This window comes from Mirounga angustirostris, unplaced genomic scaffold (assembly GCF_029215605.1).
Source record: "Mirounga angustirostris isolate CCGP_5_RB_7025 unplaced genomic scaffold, mMirAng1.0.hap1 SCAF_6, whole genome shotgun sequence".
Classification (NCBI taxonomy): domain Eukaryota; kingdom Metazoa; phylum Chordata; class Mammalia; order Carnivora; family Phocidae; genus Mirounga; species Mirounga angustirostris.
In genome coordinates, this window is record NW_026991714.1 from 33879837 (window position 1) to 33897467 (window position 17631).

Consider the following 17631-nt stretch of genomic DNA (forward strand, 5'->3'; position numbering starts at 1 on the left):
TTCGGATCCTGGCTCTTACTTTCTGATTCAGCTTGGTTTTTTTTCTCCGCCTTTCCTTTTTCAGCTTTATTGAGGTATAATTGACTTAAAGAAATCATAAGGGATGCAGGATCTAGTTACAATGTAGCTGTAAAGTGCTGCCTTGTCTTTGCCCCCTGCTCAAAATAAAGCTGTTACCTTTCTAGCCCTGTCCGCCATGGTGCTTAGCAGCCAGGGATGCATGGTCTCAGACATGTTTACCAAGTAAAACACTGACTTGAGGGGCGCCTGGGTGGCTCAGTCATTAAGCATCTGCCTTCGGCTCAGGTCATGATCCCAGGATCCTGGGATCGAGCCCCACATCGGGCTCCCTGCTCAGCGGGGAGTCTACTTCTCCCTCTCCCACTCCCCCTGCTTGTATTCCCTCTCTCTGTGTCTCTCTCTGTCAAATAAATAAATAAAATCTTTAAAAAAAAATAAAAAATAAAAAATAAAAAAAAAGAAAAAAGAAATCATAGGGTATTTAAAGTATATACTGTGATGATTGAATATACATATACATCGTGCTAGGGTTCTTCCCATTTAGCTAATTAACATATCCATCACTATATATATATATATATATATATATATATATATATATATATATATATAGTGATTAGAAATATATATTTAGGTTGTACTCTTTTAGCAAATTTCAATTACACAATGCAGTGTTATCAACTATAGACACTATGCTTTGCACTAGATCCTTAGACTTTATCCATCTTATAGCTGAAAGTTTGCACCTTTTAAACAACCAACCCCTAGCAACCACTTTTCTAGTCTCAGTTTGTATGAGTTTGACTTTTTTTTTTTTTTTAAGATTCCACATATTTGTCTTTAAAGGCTGGAGTGCCTTGTGAATTTGCAAGTCATCCTGTGCCGGGGCCAATGCTAATCTGTGCACCGTTCGGATTTCTGTATATGTGCTGCGGGAAGTGAGCACTCCTGGTCCGTTTCTTAAACTCTTTGGGTCTCAGTTTCCTTATCCATAAAATGAGAATAATACTAGTACACACGTCTCGGGGTTGTAATGAGGATTAAAGAAAACAATCTCAGAAAATCACCGAGGGAGTGCCTACCCACAGCGAGTACCTGTCACATTGCAATTGCTTTTGTCCCTCTGGAGAGCAGAGGGGTGTGTTGATACTTGCTGCGCGGAGGGTGATGCTGACCTGGTGCGCGGGGGGAGCTGCTTGTGAGTTTGGAGGACGATGAATGAGGGTGGCCCTCACGGAGTGTCCCTCCTGGGTCAGCCCAGCTCCTTGCTGAGCTTCCCTGCAACAGTTGTGGGCTTGCGTCCTCCTGCCTGTCCCCCATCCCGACCCTAGAACCAGGGGCGCAGCCTCACAAACCTTCTTTGTGCAGCGACGGGACCAAGGACAGGGGAATCAGACCCTAATTGGAAACAGATCTCTATTTCGCTGGAAACTGGCAGGACATTCCTGCTTGCTGCTTTCCTAGGTCAGGTTCTGTAGATACTTCAAAGTCTTCGGGAGCCAAAGAAAAACGTGATGAGCCGGCAGCCGCCTGGCGGATGCTCTGTTTGTAATAAAACAGGGCTCCCAACAGGACTCCTTTGATGGTTCCAAATGTTGCTTTAGGATCCTCTGAAGAGTTCCGCTGACAGAGGGAGTGTATTATTCATGGCACAGCGGCTGGCCGGCTCTGATCCCTCAGCCCCAGTCTTTCCTGGGGTCACGAAAAGATCAAAACTCTACCTGGAAGTAGCTGCTCACCTTTCAGGTCCTGTGGGTTGTCGATGATGAAATTGCCATTCCACACCACGGCGAAGTCCACGGCCAGGTTGCTGATGTCCATCCCATCATACTGGTACTGCGGGGAGAGGGGCATGGGGTGCACGGCTTGTGAGGCTCCCTATCACAGGGGGTCAGGGATGCTGCAGGCATCTCGGAAGACCAGGACTACAGCAGGAGAGAAACCAGGGGCTCTGGCTACCTCTGGGCTGAGAAAGGAGCAGAGGGAGAATCCGGGGAACCCCATTTGCTGCCTGAGTGATGTCTACGGCACCCTCCCCCTGACTCCCAGTCACTAATGCCAAGCGGATCCCGCCCAAACCCCTTAGTGTGGTGCTCAGTGCCTCCCGTAATCCAAATTCAAACTCACTTCTCCAACCTTCTCTTCCACTGCCCTCCTACAGAAAGCTCTGAATCCACCTGTCTCCAGACGCACCCGCCCCAGCGCCTCTCTGCCTCCGTTCAGCTCACATCTCCTAAGGAACGCCTCTCTCTCCCTAGGGCCTCCATCCTTCAAGCTGCCTGTGTTCTTCTGGTCCAGCTCAGACTCACCTTCCCCAGAGCGTCTTCTCTGACATCCCTCCCCCAAGCCTCAAGCTCCCTGTCCCTCAGCATTGCCAGTTTCTGTCTCTCACTTCCTGAGAGCTGCTCTGCATCTTTTCACGTACAAGTCCAGTCTCTCTAGCAAGTCCACGTCCTGCTGTGCGAACCCCACCAGAGCCTTGAGCAGAACATATGCACAACAAACAGGACTGCAGCGGCAGGTGGGCTGGGCACCGCAGGGGTCCTCTGGCTGCACGTGAGCTTTACTTTGGCCAACAGTCCATTACGGAAAGAGCTCAGAGCTTCTGGGCACAGATCTGACCAGGCCGACCATGAAAGGCCTCAAGCTGTGGCCAGGAGTCCACTCTCTCTCCCATGCTGGTCTTCAGAAATAGACCGTCTGGTGGCCCAGCCCCTGCCCTGCCCCTCGGTGAAGAAGGCCTCTGGGAATCCCCTCCCGAGAGACCTGGCCCACCCTGGCCACTGAGCTCTCAGGGCAGGCCACGACCCTGTCCGCCCTCCTGCCCCCGGCCCTTCCCGCCCGCTTCTTCCCTTTGTCCTGTTGCATTTCTTTCTCATCCCACCTTCGCCTTGTGCTTGGCGGCCTTCCACTGATTACAAATTCTATCAAGCGCCTGTGACCTGGGAATCTGACAGCCCCCTGATAAGAAGCCCAGATTCTCTTTATCTCTCCCAGGCAAATTAGCTTCCCTCAACACCTTTGTCACATCACCCCCATCTCCAGCTGACCCCCCATAGTCAGAGACAGGCGTTGGCAGATAAAAAGATCTTCTCTGGGCTAGTATTATAATTAAACACCTTGTGCTTTCTGTCTGGTGTGTGGGACTGGTTTAACCCTTGCTGCTCTTGGAACTCACTGCTCCCTCCTTCCCCCCGCCACCTCCCCTCACGCCATTCTACTGCTGCTGAGCTCCTGGCCCGCCGTCCTCTGCTTTATGCCTAAATGACGACGGCGGTTTGCGGGGGAGTCCACTGGCTTTGACTGCAATTTCACTGAAGGCCAAGAGGTCTCTTTGAACTCAGGAAGAGCACAAAGCTCTCAACTGATGCCAGGGGTTCCTCGAGTCACTCGGCCTCCTCTGTCACCACCAACCTCCTCTGCTCTGGTTGAGGGGTGCTGGGTGCTGGCACCCTCCTCTGTCTCCGGGAATGTGGGGTCAGCCTGTGGCCCCGGAGGGTTCTGGGAACTGGGGCAGGTGAGGCTGAGACCTGGGCACAGGTGTGAGAGATAGCCGTGCTGTGGGCAGGGCGTGAGTGTGAGCGCTCTTACCGAGCTGTTCTGGCACTGGACGCTGGAGCTGTTGAAGCGCAGGGCGGGCACGCGGTGGACTGCTCCCTGGATGCTGAGGACGCACTCGTAGCCTCGCTGGCCCGACTGGGGCTGGGGCAGGTTTCGAGCCTTCAGAGTGATTGGCTTTACCTCTCCGACTGGTATCAGAATTTCCTCTGTGGGCACCAGCTGGGGACAGTCCTGCGGGAGCAAGCAGAGAGACGCCATCTGTCCTGACTCACACCTTCCTCTGCATCTCAACCGGGGCAGGGGGCCGGACCTGGGGGCCCGGCCAGACCCTCTTGTACCCGGGTGGGCTGCCCACGAGAAGGATGTACCTCATTTAAGGGGCACGGGGGAGTCGGCAGGGGAAATGAAATCTATCTCTTAGCTCCTGGGGCTTTGATACTGTTTTCCCCAGCCCACACGTTGTCCCGGATCTGGTGTGCATGTTACAACTTAGGAATTAATTTCCAAGCACCGGTGTGGCAGGCTGTGGATTTTATCTCCTGCCACATAGGATAAAAGAGGCCCCTGTGTGTCCCTGTCCCCAGCCTGGAACACCCACCTCTCGGTTTCATCCCCTCCCCAGCTCCTGTCCCCCTTGCATGGTCTGGCCGGGGGCATCCTGTTATCGACAGCTTCAGCTTCTCCTCTCCGGCTGAGTCGGCCTTTCCAGAATGGGGATCAGCCCTCCCGGCAACGCTCTAAACACTTGCTTTGGCTTTTTATCTCATTTCATCACCAGGCCCTGCATGAATGCCATGTTGCTTCGGAAAACAAAACCGAAAAAAAGAAAGTCTTGGTGGGGAGGGGCTGTGGGAAGGGCCACGAGAGCCCAAGCAAGTGAGACAGCCAGACTGATCTTCCTGAGTTCTCTTCCTAGATGTTGCTTCTCTTCCGAAGATCACGTTGCCACCTTCCCGAAGCTCTGATCCCCGGCCCGCTCTCTCCCTCGTGGGAAGGACAGAGCCCAGCAGCCTCTGGCAGTGAGGATGGTAAGGGCCAGCCATCTCCGCGTGTGATCACTTCCTGTCTCCCGGGGACCCACTGCAGAAATTCTTGAGGGAGGCGCCTGGCTCCGCATCCCCTTCCCCTCTGCAGTGGTTCTCAGAGGGAGCATTTGGGAGCATGTGGGGCTTGATGTAGCTATCCTGCTGAGGGGTGCTACTGGCATTGGGGCCGGAGCTGCTGAACTGCCTGTGAGCTGTGGGACAGTCTTGAACAAGGAAAACTGTCCCCATCCCAGTGCTAAAGACGCTCCCTGCTAAGAAGCCGCTCATGACACAGGCAGTGTTGAGCAATGGACAGCTTCAGATGCAGAATTGGGAGGAGACCTAGGGGACCCCAGCGGGGGGCTGAGGAAGTCTCTTCTCTCCTCTGGGCCTCAGCTACAAGCCCTCACCACCTGGCCTCTGCCTCCTTCTTCCCTGGGGGCTCTCATGCATCCTGCTCCAGCCATCCGGGACTTCAGGTGAATTCTGGGGGGGTTGGGGGGTTGTTCCCGACTCATGGGCCTCTGGTCCTTTGAAGATGCTTTTCTCTCTACCAGAAACACTCACTGCCACGCCCTGCCCCCCCTTCGACCTCCTGGCCCCTGCCTCAGCCCCTCCGTAGCTGAATGCCTCGTAATTAGCCTTCAAATTAATCTCTGCAGCTCCTTTTCTGGAAAGCCATCACTGACCCTTTCCCTGCCCTGGCCTTCAGGAGGGGTTATGGATGTTCTCCCATGATCGCATTTAGCCCTCAGAATTGCAACTGCTTGTTGACTCATTGTCCTCACTGGTGTGTGAGCCTGGAGGATCAGGCTGCATCTCATTCACCTCAGTATCCCCAGTCTTTATCCCAGTTCCTGACATGTCTTGGACACTTGGTCATTGCTCGTGGGAGGGTAAACAGAAAATGAGAAAATGAAGCGACAGATGAAAAGATCGCAAACTTTCTCTCCACCTCCGGCTTCCTACATTCTTCAGAGATGAGAGGAGATCCCTGCCTTCTGGACACCAAGAGACTTGAGAAGCAGTTTGATTTCCAAAGCTGGGGTTGGAAATGGTCACTGCTTTTGGAGTCACATGATTACTAAGTAGGCCTGTCCAAATCTAGTAAGGAATCCTGAGAATTTATGAAACACTGGGGAAATTTTCCACAGAATCTTATCGAGCAGGACCTGGATGAACTTCTCGGGTCACTGGTGCCCTCCGTCACCTGTAGGCTAACTGCATGTGAGGACACCTAGCAGACAAGGTCTCTAAAAGAGACAGGATCATAAGGCAACCCCAGAGCAGATGGGTCCCTGTTTAGAAGCCAGTCACTCAAGCTGCCAACTCATAAACGTGCTCTTTACTGCACTTTTCCTTTCATGCCCTGAGGGCACGCTTGACAGAGTCTTTCATATATTTATAGCCAAGAAAAAAAATGAACACCACTTTAGGGAAACCCAGGTATCCCCTGGAAAAGGAGATACTATTTCCTGTAGGTAGCTAAAAAATCCCCATAGTGTCTAATAAATTAAAATTTTAATTTAGACTAGAAATAAGGCTGAGGTATAAGGAGGGTGTGTGTGTGTGTGTGTGTGTGTGTGTGCGTGTGTGTCTGAGACAGAGAGAATAAATTTTCAGACACAGAACTAGTTGATACATTGTAAGTGATGACTAGTTGTTTTTCATCTCTAATGAGCTCAGAGAACAAATTCAAATTTTAGCAGCACAGTCTTAAAGATGTGCTTCTGGAAGTATGATGTTTTGCGTTAGTAAACAAGATTGTAGAATCCTTTTAACTTTGACAAATTTACATATATAACAAATATATTTATATACATACTTATTGTATCACATATTTATTTACATATAATACACACACGCGCGTGCACACATACACACGTGTGCACATCCTCATCTTTTTGTCTGGGTTAAGTCTGGTCCAACCTGGAGGTTAGAGAATCATAAGAAGACACTTTATGAGTACTCCTTAGGAGTTTTTTTTTTTTTTTTTTCTTTTTTTGAAGGGATTCTAAAATTTTAGAAAAGAGTCCTGTGGTCTGCTGTTTTGGACCTTCTGGGACTAAATTTAAAGACAATGATTAGGGGCTTCCCAAATGCCGAAATAGGTTCTAAGATTGCCTCAGTAGAAACAGATGTCTTATCCTTTGCCTTTTTTTTTTTTTTTTTGGTTTTGTTTTGGTTTTTTTGCTATTTCAGGCCACACAGAGTAGGATTCTTTCTTTTATTCTCTAGGGTAAAGGAAAGAAGGGGTTGGGGGGCAGGTATCCTGTCTTCTTCTTGGGAAGCAGGGGAAGATATAGAACGCTTGGGTTGTGAATGGCTCAGGTGAATATGTTAAGGAGGGAGCAGTGAATCCTGGGTAGCAATGGCAGTAGTGAAGGCTGAGGGCAGATGCAGGAAAGCCAGAAGCCCAGAAAACTGCCAAGTTGTGGGAACTTCAATGCCTCAGGGCCTTGAGGAAGGCATTGGGTTTCATCAGATACAATGAGGGCACTTGCAACCCAATTGTTTCTGTGAGTGCGCGGGCACACACACACACACACAGTTGTCCTAAGAATAAGAACACAAATGATCACGCTATGCTTTTTCTGCAGAATGTTAAGACGGTTGTCAGTGTTAAAATGCCCATCGCTACTGCTGGTCTCCACTGTCTTTAGGTCATCTTACTCCTCTCTCTGTCTCTAGGCCAACTTGGCAGCAGGATCACCTCCTTGGCAGCAATCTGAGTTTCTGTCAAGATGAACAGATGTCCTATTTCGGAGTATCCCAGGGGGGCAGGGGTAGTCTGGGGAGGAAGAGCCACGGCTCCAGGGAGGGCGGGACTCTGGTGTGGGAGCCCTGCGTGGCTCGCGGCCACATCACCCACTCTGCTTAGCTGTGCTTCTCAGCGCAGGGGACCCTTCGGCCCTCGGAAACGACTTCCCCCGTGTGGAAATGGCATTATCTTCACCCACTGGACTTCAAAGAGAGAAAGCAGCCAGTATCCTGGGAAGCTAATCGGATTTATTTGGTTCTATCTTTCCCCTGGGACAGGGCGTAAAGAAGATATTTATGTATCTACATCTCACTAGGCCTGGTTTAGCCATGGAGGGAGATGAGCTTCTAGAGCTGAAAGCCATACACACTCCCATGCACGCCCGCTTGCTAACACCATGTCGCAGCTTGATCCGGCCCAGGGAGGCAGAGATTTGGAGGGCCCCATCACAGATCGGCTGTGCTCTGCATGGTGGAAAGGTTTGGCTCATAACCTTAAAAGAGCTCAAGAGATGGTTCAGTTGAAATTCAGTTTCCTCATCTATAAAATGGGGCCAGAAATACCTGACAGGCCTAGATGGCTTAAAAGAGGCCTATGAAAGAATGTTGTAAATGGCAATAAACCGGATTAACAACATGAATATCACTGTGTGTTTCTTGTGTGTGCGTGTGTGTGCGTCTGTGTGTGTGGGGGGGGGCGGGGGGATGCAGGATCAGAGGCTGTCGACTTACTCACAGTCAGCCTGGGGAACATTTTACTCTGAGTCATGCCTTCTGCATGTATCTGATGATCTTAGGAAAATTGCTTAACTTACCTAAACCTCTGTTTACTCATCTGTAATAGAACCCATTTCATAGAGTAGACTAAATGAGATTTTATGTATGTAGAAAATGTTGCATATATAATAAGCACTCAATAAATGTTCACTACCAATATTTTTATTTTGAATTAGGTACTTTCTTGTCAAGCCTAAGCGTGGACTTGGTCCATCAGACCTCTGGAAAGAAGTAGGCAGATTTACCTCATGTGCCGGCTGGCCGTGTATCTGTAAGTGGGACTCCACGGGAGCCTCCCCATCTGGGGAGATGGATTTGTACCAGTCCCTGCCTACCCCGAACCCTCACAACCAAAGAGCATAAAGCCAGATTGGGATCTGGTCGGCAAGTGTGGCTGTGGCCACGGAGACAAGCAAGCTAACTGGCTCTGATTTTCTGCAGAAAGCATACTGTCCTCAGCTCTTTTGGATGCCGGAGTTCTCTGTAGCCTTGGGCAAAAAACCTAAATTTTTAGCACGTTGGTTACTACATGTGTCAAATATGAATTATGTGAAACTGCAGGTCTGTTTCGAGAATCAGTTGAGATGCCACATGTCCGTGACTCTCAATCTTTAGACTCATTTGGGATGAGGCCCAAGAATTTGAAAATTTTTTTTAAGATTTTATTTATTTGAGAGAGAGAGAGATCACAGAGGCAGAGGGAGAGGGAGAAGCAGACTCCCCGTTGAGCAGAGAGCCCGATGCGGGGCTGGATCCCAGGACCCTGGGATGATGACCTGAGCCAAAGGCAGCCGCTTAACCGACTGAGCCACCCAGGTACCCCAAGACTTTGAATTTCCAACAAGTACCCAGGTGATGCTGATGTTACTGGTCCCCCTACCCTGACATATATGCTTTGAGAACTTTCGGCACATTTGAGAGAATTACAAACGTGTGCTACATTAATGTTCCGTATACATCAATGGAGCTTATCAGTTATGTATTGTTTCAAGGAAATGGACATAAAATTTTGATTCAGAGTTAGGGGGCCCTTACTGGACATATGAAAGAGATATTCTAGGACCCCCAAAGAGGTACCTAAGGGATTTTCAATCCCCAGAAAAACCTAAAGACATCAGATCAGACTCCTAATACAGTAAAGAACACCTCACCCAAGCTGGACGTGTGTGCTTCTGCTGTTGCCCCACATTTTCGGGAATGGGCTCCCCAGAAGCAGAGCTTTGGACGGAAAAGAGCAGGGCCTGGGAGCTATTTGCTGGGAAGGGATGAGTGAATGGCTGTGGCCAAGAGCTCTGGCAGTATTCAAGGCAGCTGAGGAAGTGGCCCTCACAAGCTTCCTGGGAACCTGAACTGATTTTCTTTCCTGGGGGAAGTCAGGAGCCGGACACAGACCAGACTTCCATCCCCGACCTCCAGAGAGCCAAGCCCCAGGCCCGCATCAGGGGCCTGTGCTTATCAGCAGTAGGAGAATGGCAGTCCGGCCCAGTCCCACTCGGGAGAGGCGGGGACTTGAGCGGGGAGCATCCCAAGCAACAGACATTCAAGAAAGAAAGTGAAACTAATAGGGGGTGAGAAGCCTTTGGGGTTTCCCCCCAGGCCTCCTTTGGTATTCACTCAATCCCGAGTGGCCAGGTGGCAACAGCTTCTCTTAGGCCCAGCTCTCTGGAACATTTCAGTCTCTCCCCCGTGGCTGAGAGGGAACCCTGTTCTGGTGACTTCTAAAGGGCACGAAGGGAGGCCGGCATGTTTCCAATTAGCCTTCTGGCCTCCACACCCCGGCAGAGTTTATTTGTCTTGCTCTGTGGGCCACTCCTCTGGCCCTCGCTCCAGCTGCAGGCCCCTTTCAGGCTTGGCTTTGGGTTTCTCTCTGCCCGAGGGGGAGCCCCTGGAAGAAAACTTTCTCGTCTAGATCTGCACTTCACTCTCTCTCTCTCTCTCTCTGTCTGCATTTTGTGGTCGGCCTCACTTTATTTTATTAAGGAACTTAGAAGTTTAGAAGAGGCCCATGTGAAGGTCGGTTTCTGAGACCCTTTATCACCATCTTTTCACGGCCAGGCCTTTGCTTCTGAGCAGCCCCGTCTGTGGCTTCTGCTGTTCCTGGTCCGCCTCGCCTCCCTTCGCCATTCTTCTGTCGACTCCCCAGCTGTGTTAACCACCCTCCACTCCATCCCTGCAGCCCTTGGGTCCTATCCTCTGAGTAAGAAGACTGGCCTGAAAGCAGTTCCATACTCTTGCACAATCCCAGGGCTGGGATTAATTTGCAGTGTCCACTAAGACCAGGGTAGATCTTTCAGGCCAGCTACATCAAAGCACACCAACTGGCTGGAGGGAAATCTTTTTCTGAAAGGTTTTCAGGGCACTAGATAACTGTGTCCATCACTCTGGGGCACCTGCAGATGGCCTGTCTTAAATACCACCTGTGGATACCATCTATGTTTCTCTCTTTCAAGATGGGCCCATTTTTACATTTTTCTGGCTGAACGTAACACATATTATTTCAGAAACTCAGAAGAATTCAAGGCCATGGGTGTGTGTTTGAGAAACAGTTCAAGGCCTACTATATTCTTATTTAATTTTTTTTTTTTTACCTTTTGAGGTATAATTGACAAATGAAATTGTAAGGTATTTAAAGTATGCACCATGATGATTTGAAATATGTATATCAAGGTCTACTTTCTTATGTTTATTCATGGAAACAACTAGCATTTCTATCAAGATTAGGAGACACAGAAGACTCTGTTTCTTCTTTTTTTCCCATAAGACTCTATTTCTTGAAATCATGGACAAATGTATCCAAGGAATCCTTCCTATCAATGGCATTTGGGTAAAGTGGCCATTCCTTCCTTCTTTCACGCATGCATTCTGCAAACATTCACTGAAGAAGACACTGAGGATTTAAAGGTAAGATGTAGCCATTGCCTTCAAGAAGCTTCTAGTCTTGGGTGTTATGCACAAACAATGAATCATGGAACACTTCATCTAAAACTAATGGTGTAATGTATGGGGATTAACATAAGAATAAAAAAAAAGCTTCTAGTCTACTGCAATGGCAACAGGTGTATGGAAAGAGTACAGTAAAATATGCACATGCTATGCTGTTGCTCATTTACATTTGCGGATTTTCTAAAAGGTGGAAGAAGAGGGGAACGTGTGTATGCACACGTGTGCAACTTGTATGAATACATAGGCCTCTACAGTCGTTCAAACCCAACCTACTGGCCATGCTGTGGTGTGAAAAACATTAAATACGAGAAAGGGAAATTGACCAAGCAGGCTTCATTTTCCTAAGGCATGCTGTGAATTGTGTACGAAAATCAACATCAGTAGATAACCATCGGATGTGATATTCCTTGGAAAGACAAGCAATTTGATATTTCACGGAGGGTGAAAACAAAGGTGGGTCAGGCCTTGGGGATGGAACACTGATTGTATAATAAGCTGGGACTTTTAGCAAGGCCTGGTTCTTTTCACCAGCTGAATTTCCTTCTCTTTCTGGAAGGCCACCCACCCAGTCATACATCAGAGTCAAAGAATCATTGAAACTTGGAGTTGGAAGAGAGGTTGGCATGAAAGAATGGTTGAGAGTGAATGTTCTGTTGAATTGGACTATGTCTGCAGCCAAGCAAAGGGCTTAGACTCAAAGAATCAATGTCATTCACTGCCCTCTTCTAGACAATGGAGTCTGGTTGGTTGGATATGTCCTCTCAGCTTTTAGTCTCAACCCTCAGTTCCCCTCAAGCCTTTGAATGTAGAGAGTCTTAAGAGTCTAGAAGAGACAGCACATTTCTCTGCCTCTGGGGTATTTTCTACCACTTTTTTTTTTTTTTTTGCATTTTTTAATAATGAGGCTTTCTAACATATAGAATCTCCGGGAAGAAGACCAAGATGGGTCAGGGCAAGGAGATGGCCAAGCCACTGGACTGCCCATCTGAAAAGGGAGGGCCACTCAGACTCGCTGGGAAACATCACCATGCCAAGGTGAGCCTTGCTTACCTCTGAAATATTGATCCGGCCCTCCTGGAAGGAGCAAGTGGTGGGGTCGTGAGTGCAGAGGTTCCGGTATTTGCACCAATGGCAGCGGAAGGCACTGTTGACGCAAGACAGGCACCTGCAAGGATGGAGATAGTAAGAGGCAAAGAGAAGGGAGCACACAGGGAAGGTAAGGGTGCCAAGTAGCCCATGTGTCATGATGGAAGTCGGTTATCCTAGTCTCTCTCTCAGGAGAGCTGATTATTTACATTTCCAGGAATTTTGCAAGTGGTTGGCATCATGTTATAGCTTGGAATCAGCCACGGACAGAGTATTTACACCATAGAAATTGGCAAATGCTACATACTAGGGTTTTTTTCCTTGATTGCTGGTAGTTAAATATTTACCAGCACCCCACCACTAATAAGAGAATAGCTTGGAAGACATAAGACAGAAAAGCACGGGGATAGAAATTGGGCAGATAGGATTCCAGGCTTGCCACTGCCACTGGGGTCACCTTGAGTAAGTCACTTCACTTTCTGCATTGGAAGTTCTTCATCAGTCTGTAATAAAACTTTCCCGTCTGCTCCACAGGGCTGTTGAGCATCAAACAAGATAATGTGTAGGAAATGGTTTTGAAAGGTACAATGTTAAATGTGAGTGTTATTTTCAAGTGCTTAAATTACCTGTTATTTCAAGTTTTTAAGTCACATTTGAGTGTCAACAACTAGTTCAACCACCTGTGTTTCTGGGCTTTGGGGGAGTTAACAATATTAAATGGCAATTTTGTCTCACTCTCCAAGTAGCCAGGCATAGGCAGTAATATGTGTGGCTCATGCATTTCTTGCCAGGGTAAGCGCTTCTTTCCCTCTAGTTTTACCTGGGGGCTGTGTGTGACCAGACCATTAAAATGCCAGCGCCCCTAATCTAGCCTTTGACAACTAGACCAACCTGGAAGGGACACAGCCGGCTCTGCGATCTGGCGCCATCTGGTGGGCATTCTCTTTACATTTAGGTGGATGGGTCTCCATCCAGGGGGTGACTGGCTAATTTGCCACCCTGTTTTGGGTGCATCAGCACATCTACACCTCATCTTCCCCATGCTGATCAGTCTTATCCCCTTCCAGATATGCCCAAAATGATTGTGTTTCTGAGCTTAGGCCAGACTGACTGGTTCTGGCTAATATCTTATGATTCAGCAAGTAAATAATGAAAATGGACCAAGAATGATGAGATGGGGTTCTAAGCCTGGCTTTTCCACTGGCTAATTTTGTGACCTTCGCTGCAGCACTTATCCCCTGTGGGCCTCAGTTTACCATATTAAAAGCAGGGGATTGAACTTGATTCTGTGACTTTTTGCTATGGATGCCAGGAGTGGAGTAGGGGTAAGATAGTGTTTAGAAATAAAATGGAATCTTTGGGGTCAAGGAGACCTGCCTTTTTTTTTTTTTTTTTGGCTAAAACTTACTGCCTGTGACTGCATTTCTGTTGCCATAGCAATGCAAAGTGGTGACATCACACCGAACTGCCATGGAGATGAGGATGCTCTCACAAACAATGAGTTCTATCACCACTGTGTTGGAGTTTAGAAGGAGGTTGGGAGTTTCTTTCTCCAAGATGCTTGCATTTTCCTCAACAGGGTTAGCTGGGATTGGGACGCCGTGGTTAGTGGGCAATTTTGTTTATTTCAGCTTCTGCACTTACTGCCCTGCCCCCGCCCCAGGCCATTTTTACCACTTGTCCTGTCTTTCTCGGCACATCTATTGACTTATCCCAATGGGGCTCAACTGTGCCTTCTTTCTTAACTACTTCGGAGATCCTACAGTTCCAGCAGCTGATTCCCGTCATAAAAATCAAGATCAGAGGAGGGGAGGCTCGGGAAGACTGACTCATTTGTCTCTTTTAATGGCTGAAGATTCCTTTCAGGGATAGCTGCAAACAGACCCTCTCCCCATGTGGATTGCTGAGCCCATCTTATCCATAGCCTGGACCCTACAGACATGATGCCTTGGAGTTATGCAGACCTCAGAGTATTCCTGTCCTAAGAAATGGGAAGGATGGGTCCATAGACTATCCCCAGCGATTGCTCCCTCTGGTGTGCCATTGTTGCTTGATATCTCTATCCTTGTGGAATGTTCATGGTCACTGGTCCAGTGGCCTTTATGTGGCCCTATTACAGAGACCTATTTCCCTCTTTCTAAACCAGGCGGTATAGAGTTCCCAGTTTGTATGGAAGGAGTCTCAGTTTCTCTTCCAGCGAAGATAGAAACTAAATATGGGTCTCTATTCCTGCCCAGCTGTAGAAGTTCTTAGCTTGTGGGCACCAGTGGTAAGTGTCCCACTGCTGGAGATGGCTGGTGAGGTCAGCTGGGCTCTACTCAAGCCCCTCTAGAGGCCGCCGGTTTCCCCCTCCTCTTTAAAAAGTCAAAGGCTGGGTCTGGATCACAGTGGAGTGAAAGTCTCCTCTCCCCCTCCCAGCCTGGGGCCCTTATGGCATGTCCTCCTCTCGGGTAGCTGTGTGCATAGCTGCCTTTTACCTCCGAGTCCCTCTCTGCTTGCTCATGGAGGATGTGTCTAAACTCCATTCACTGTCTATCTCTACGTTCAAAGCCACCACCAGCTGGTCTAAAATGGAGAACTTTTCTTATGGTCCTTGGACCACGACCTTCGTCTTCATGTCAAACTTTCTTTTTACCGTCTTAGCTTGAGAATTGGGGGTAGGGTTGTAGGGGGGGTCAGGCAAGGGAGTCTGGATGACATCAGAGGCTGTGGACAGTGAATGCCATTCTGTTTAATATAACTGAATAAACTGAACAGAACTGAAAAGGAACATTTATGGAGAGCTTACTCTGTCCCAGACAGTGTGCCAGGTCCCGTGGGGAGACTGAGAGGTGAAACCAACATGGCTGGAGCTTAGAGAACCCCCGACACCCGTATCCAGGCCCCGGGATGCTTACAGTTGGTGGGCACTGCAGTTGTAGAACTTGAACTCGGTGCTGACAAATATCTTCCCTGTCTCCTTGGATCTCAGCTGCAGCTCTAGCCCAAACCAGTCTGGGGGAAAAAAAGGAGAGGGTAACAACCTGGGCGCCCAGTGGAGAATCTGAGGGTAATCCATGAAGCCACTCCAGGGCTCTCTTGGGGCACAGATGGTAGATGAAAATTGCCCGAGAGTCCCTTTGGTCCTGTTGAGACACCCGTCACTGGGACCCAGCCACCCCCACTCCCCCTTTTAGGGGAAACGGAATGAATCACATCCCACAGAAACCCTTGCTTTGGTCAGGCATGTTCAGTTACTGAAAGACTTTCAGAAATACTAGGCCAGAACCCCTCAAACCCCCAGTTCCATGGAGAGACCACTGAAAATCACTGGCTGGAGCCACTGATATTCCTTGAAGGGAAGGGAAGTCTGGAAAAACTCTCTGCACATGGTGAAGACTTAACCGAAGTTGGAGCAAGGGATTTCCTTCTTTCTGAATTTTGCTCTGGGGCATGACAAGGAGCTTTCAAACTCAAACAAGTTACATAAGCCCACGTTAGCATCTGCGATATGAAGGCTCGGGCAGGCAACTTTGGTGCTGGTACTCGCCACCCCATCCCCTGCGCCCTCTACTTGCTACCCCTTCCACTGTGTACTCTACTCTTGACCATTCTGGTAGGGCAGCCCCTGGCATGTGACTTTCATGGCGCTCACTTCTTACCTTGATCCAGAGGGATGACAGGGACATCCTTGGGCCCTGGTGAGATGCAGATGACCTGGCTCCCAGACACCTGTCCCTCCACCTCGGTCAGGTTCCCAAAGGCACAGGAGATGCCCACAGACAGGTCAGGAGCATCACTCACAACCAGGCTGAGCTGTGGGAGGAGCAAAGAGGCTCAGGAGCAAAAAACGATGCCATAGGAAGAATCCTAAGGGCTCCGGAGACCAGAGCTCCAGGCCTGGCCCTGCTGTGGCCTGCTTGCGGACTAATGTCCCCTGAGCTCATCTCTAAGGAAGGACATTGGTCTAGTGATCTTCTGGCTTTGACAATTACAAGAGTGCAGAGTCAGTGGGTCTTTATTAATATCACTGTGCATTTATTTTTCAGTCTTGGCCAGCATCAGAAAGGACTGGGTGAGGGGGCCTAGAGGGAAAGGTACCAAAATCCACCTCAGACCTCGTCATTCTGACATGAAACCATGACCCTGGAAAGCAAATCACGAGCTGAGCCCTTTGCAAACAAGCCTTAACACTGGCTTACCGATCTCGAGGTCTACCAGGTTGGCGGGAGACAGTGAGCTCCTCACCCTGGCTATGATTCAGGCGCTGCTTATCAGGATGCCAAGTGTCCTAGGGTTTCTGCCTCTCTGTCCTCCCAACCCCAGGCGCCCTGCTTGCTGACAGCCCCCCTCCAGTAGGGCAGTGGCTTCACAAGGAGCTGTGGGGACCAGAGAAAGCAAGGAACGTGGACACCAACGGCTCGGATGATGTCTGCTGCTGCCTGTGGATTCCAATGATCTAGGCCAGCACTTTGCGGCTTTTTCAAGTTTGCATACCATCCTTTGAATGGTAAAAATACCACTGACGGCCAGAAATGAGTTTGTTCGCAATGACCACAATAGAACATCTAAGTGATATTTGACACAATAGGTAAAAAATGCCCCTGGCCTCCTCTAGCAACAGGGGGTGACCATAAGGGTTCATGGCAACAATACCCGCCCCCCCCCCCCCCCAGAGCCTTCAAGTTGGGAGCCACAGTGTAGGTAGGTCTCCCATTGTCTTCCTGACAACACCTGGCTGTATTTATTTGCAGAGGTTTCTCACTCACAATGAGTGTCACCTAGCCTCTCCAAACATTTGTTTGCTGCTGAATCCCTGCCCCAGTTTCGTTTCCATGGGGCCAAGAGACTTAGGTACAAATTCCCCTATTTGTTCCCTCGGCTCCGTGGGAGCCAAAACCTCCTAGTGGGGGTGAATGAACAGAAATCTTGGAAGGTTCATTAACTAATTAACATCCGTAAATGCTCACAAAACCTTCAGAATGAAATAATCGTGCAGGACCTAAGGACATGAAATATTTGGGGTTGTACCTCGACAGGTGGTTAAGGGTTGTTTTATTCTCTTTAATATTCTCTTCAAGTACATACCGACTGTTACTTAAGCCTCAGTCTCTTTGTCTCTGTCTGTCTCTCCTCTCTCTCTCTCTTTCTCTCTTTCTCTCTCTCTCACACACACACCACACACACACACACACACACACACAAAGGCAACTCTAAGGTCTGTGTGAAAAACCGCATGAGATAGAGGAATGTAAATAGAGCATATAACAAACAATGTGTTATTTAGTATCGGATTGCACTATGTTGTAAATGTTTGTTACTAAATGCAGAATCTAGATTTACAAAACAGATCAATGGGTAATGAGTTTGCAGGGAATACAGAGAATGACTGTGCCCTTTACAATAGGAGCTACCATAGGTTTTGTATAAACACAGTTTCCTTGGAGCATTTAAAGTGTGATCCAGTGACAGATACACG

General features: G+C 48.8%; 1 protein-coding gene and 1 non-coding gene across 3 annotated transcripts in view; one reads left to right on the forward strand and one right to left on the reverse strand.

Moving 5' to 3' along the window:
- Nucleotides 1–17631, reverse strand: part of PLXNA2 (plexin A2) — a 211432-nt gene that overhangs the window by 57562 nt on the left and 136239 nt on the right. For both annotated transcript variants that reach the window (XR_010412266.1, XM_045877130.3), the window contains exons 7-11: nt 15815–15968; nt 15071–15167; nt 12138–12252; nt 3613–3813; nt 1761–1857 (exon numbers count right to left, since the gene is read on the reverse strand). Coding sequence is in view for 1 of the 2 variants with exons in the window: in XM_045877130.3 (XP_045733086.1) it covers nt 1761–1857; nt 3613–3813; nt 12138–12252; nt 15071–15167; nt 15815–15968 (664 nt within the window). In the remaining variant the exon portion in view is untranslated. The remainder of the gene's footprint in view (nt 1–1760; nt 1858–3612; nt 3814–12137; nt 12253–15070; nt 15168–15814; nt 15969–17631) is intronic.
- Nucleotides 104–234, forward strand: LOC123847240 (small nucleolar RNA SNORA63). Its single transcript, XR_006791483.1, has one exon. It is a non-coding gene; the product is annotated as a small nucleolar RNA SNORA63 (small nucleolar RNA).